The 2,079-nt window shown below is 41.8% G+C and overlaps 1 protein-coding gene across 9 annotated transcripts in view; it reads right to left on the minus strand.

Annotated features, from left to right (window-relative positions):
* LOC123163015 (F-box/FBD/LRR-repeat protein At5g22660) overlaps window positions 1-2,079 on the minus strand; it is an 8,851-nt gene that overhangs the window by 3,432 nt on the left and 3,340 nt on the right. For 6 of the 9 annotated variants that reach the window (XM_044580770.1, XM_044580765.1, XM_044580769.1 and 3 more), the window contains one exon: window positions 1-168. In XM_044580770.1, coding sequence (XP_044436705.1) covers window positions 1-168 — 168 coding nt within the window. Of the gene's footprint in view, window positions 2,066-2,079 lie in introns of those variants that run through there. The other 3 variants (XM_044580771.1, XM_044580772.1, XM_044580773.1) reach the window with 3 other exon arrangements.

A 2,079-nucleotide genomic window follows, 5' to 3' on the forward strand; every position in this document is an offset into this window, starting at 1 on the left:
AGTACTGAGATACGAGAGTCGCGAATCTCTTCCCTGATTTGAGACCTCCAGTCGTTGGCACCGCCAGCACCTCCTCCTCCATCAAAGACCACCTCCATCACAACCAGGTTCGAAGCTTCGAACTGTGGCTTCCTTCCGGACCGGTGTCCCAAAAGGAGATGGATGTGACTATTATATAGCAAAAGGTTGTAACGCCAGTGACAGCTATTGCTTAGCGCAAAATTACAAAATTGCGTACAGTTCACACTAGTTTGTCGCTTTTTCCTTATATTGGGGATGTTCCAAATTTGGCTTCACAAGCGTTATTTGGCGAGATGGCTGGCAAAAAGTCTTTCTCCACCGAGCAGTAGACCCCACATATTAGATATTGGGGAAAAAACTGGAAACCTCTGTTTTTCTCCCACCCCCACCTCAGTCTGCTTCTGTTTGTTCCTGGTGTTCCTAACTTGACATGGATGCCATGTCACACAAAACCACCTAACAGGGAATGAGGTGGCAAAATAAAAAAAAAGGGCAGCCCGGTGCATGTAGCTCCCGCTTGCGCAGGGTCGGGGAAGGGTCCGACCACTTTGGGTCTATAGTACGCAGCCTTTCCCTACATTTCTGTAAGAGGCTGTTTCCAGAATGAGGTGGCAAAATACTTTGACATAAATGCCACACCACATCAAATACTTCCCTGGGATATAATCAGAAAAAGTTCATATCTGAGGGTGCACATTACATAGTTTTGGAGTCTGCGGTGCAAATTAAACTGAGGCAATAATAGTTGAGGCACCAAAGTAGACTTTTCCTTAGGGTTTCCATCTTAAAATTTGAAGGTTAAACCCTACAACTATTTAGTAACTACTACTCTTTTACTTTTTACTTAATTATAAAAACTTCTATCTGATGCTTTATTTCATAGAGATCATATCAATGATTATAAAGGTTAGCTGAAAAGTAATATTCAAATTCACCTCCCTATATTTGTTATCATCCCACCATGCCCAACCAAGAAGTACTAGCCTAAGAGAAATGACCGATACATGCCCCTATAAAATGACTTGCTACGACCACTTAAGCTCTTCCAAAACACTAAAAGTAGAAATAGAGTGGAAACATTGCATTTGAATACACTCATGATTATCTCCATGGACAAGTGTTTAGAAAAGAAGATGCTTGAATCATGTAATGGTTACAGTGAAACAAAGGGAGTGCTCAAGTATCTGAACTATTGTCTCGATTGTGGTGCCTATCCTGAGCGTATAGATTATCTCCAGTGACAAAATAAGGGTGAGCTGCAGTGCCATAGGCAATCAAAGTGGACCCACTGGTAAGTTTCCCACTACTAGTGGATAGTGTTAGCTTGACACTGTAAGATCAGGCATGGCATACTTTTGTATGGTCCCCTAAGCATACCTTGAGGCATGCAGCCATGCACACTGGAAAGATCCTTGACCGACTTAGTATATACGCTTACCCTGGTGTTAATTAAATGCAGCAATCTATATACTCATGTAGTAGTGGACGGTGATAGGTGGGAGCCAAGAGCTCTTCTCAGATCAAGCCCAACCTGCATCCATGAGTTTGTCTTTTAGAGTAAGTTGGTGAGACTGTACACAAGTTGGTTTCCAGTATGTGGATTACTGATTGTGTGACAGTTCCAACACTAAACAATATGTTGTTTGTACTTTGTACTACAGAATCGCCATATCACTACAAACATGAGCCAAACACTCATGGATATAACTCCTATTAGCTACAAGACTTTACCTACCTACATTTTATCATTTATAGTGATGTCGGGCAGGTGTGTGGGTATCAGATCAGACACATATACCAGTCATACTTCTCTCATGTCAAAAAGTTGGGAAGTTATTTACACATGTCTGGCAAGTTGATATATCTACTCATCAACATTTCCTTAAGCACGGTGGTACCCTGAAACACTGTGAGCTAAAATGGTACAGTACAATTCCATGTGCTTGCTTACATATTTTTGCAAGGCATAAGAAGCAGCGATAAAAGTTTCTCTGGCCGACCTTGAAGAATCAATTTGACAGTTGTCTGCAAAATGGTTTCTGTGTGTGTGTGGGGACC

Source organism: Triticum aestivum, chromosome 7B (genome assembly GCF_018294505.1).
Source record: "Triticum aestivum cultivar Chinese Spring chromosome 7B, IWGSC CS RefSeq v2.1, whole genome shotgun sequence".
In the NCBI taxonomy this organism is placed as follows: domain Eukaryota; kingdom Viridiplantae; phylum Streptophyta; class Magnoliopsida; order Poales; family Poaceae; genus Triticum; species Triticum aestivum.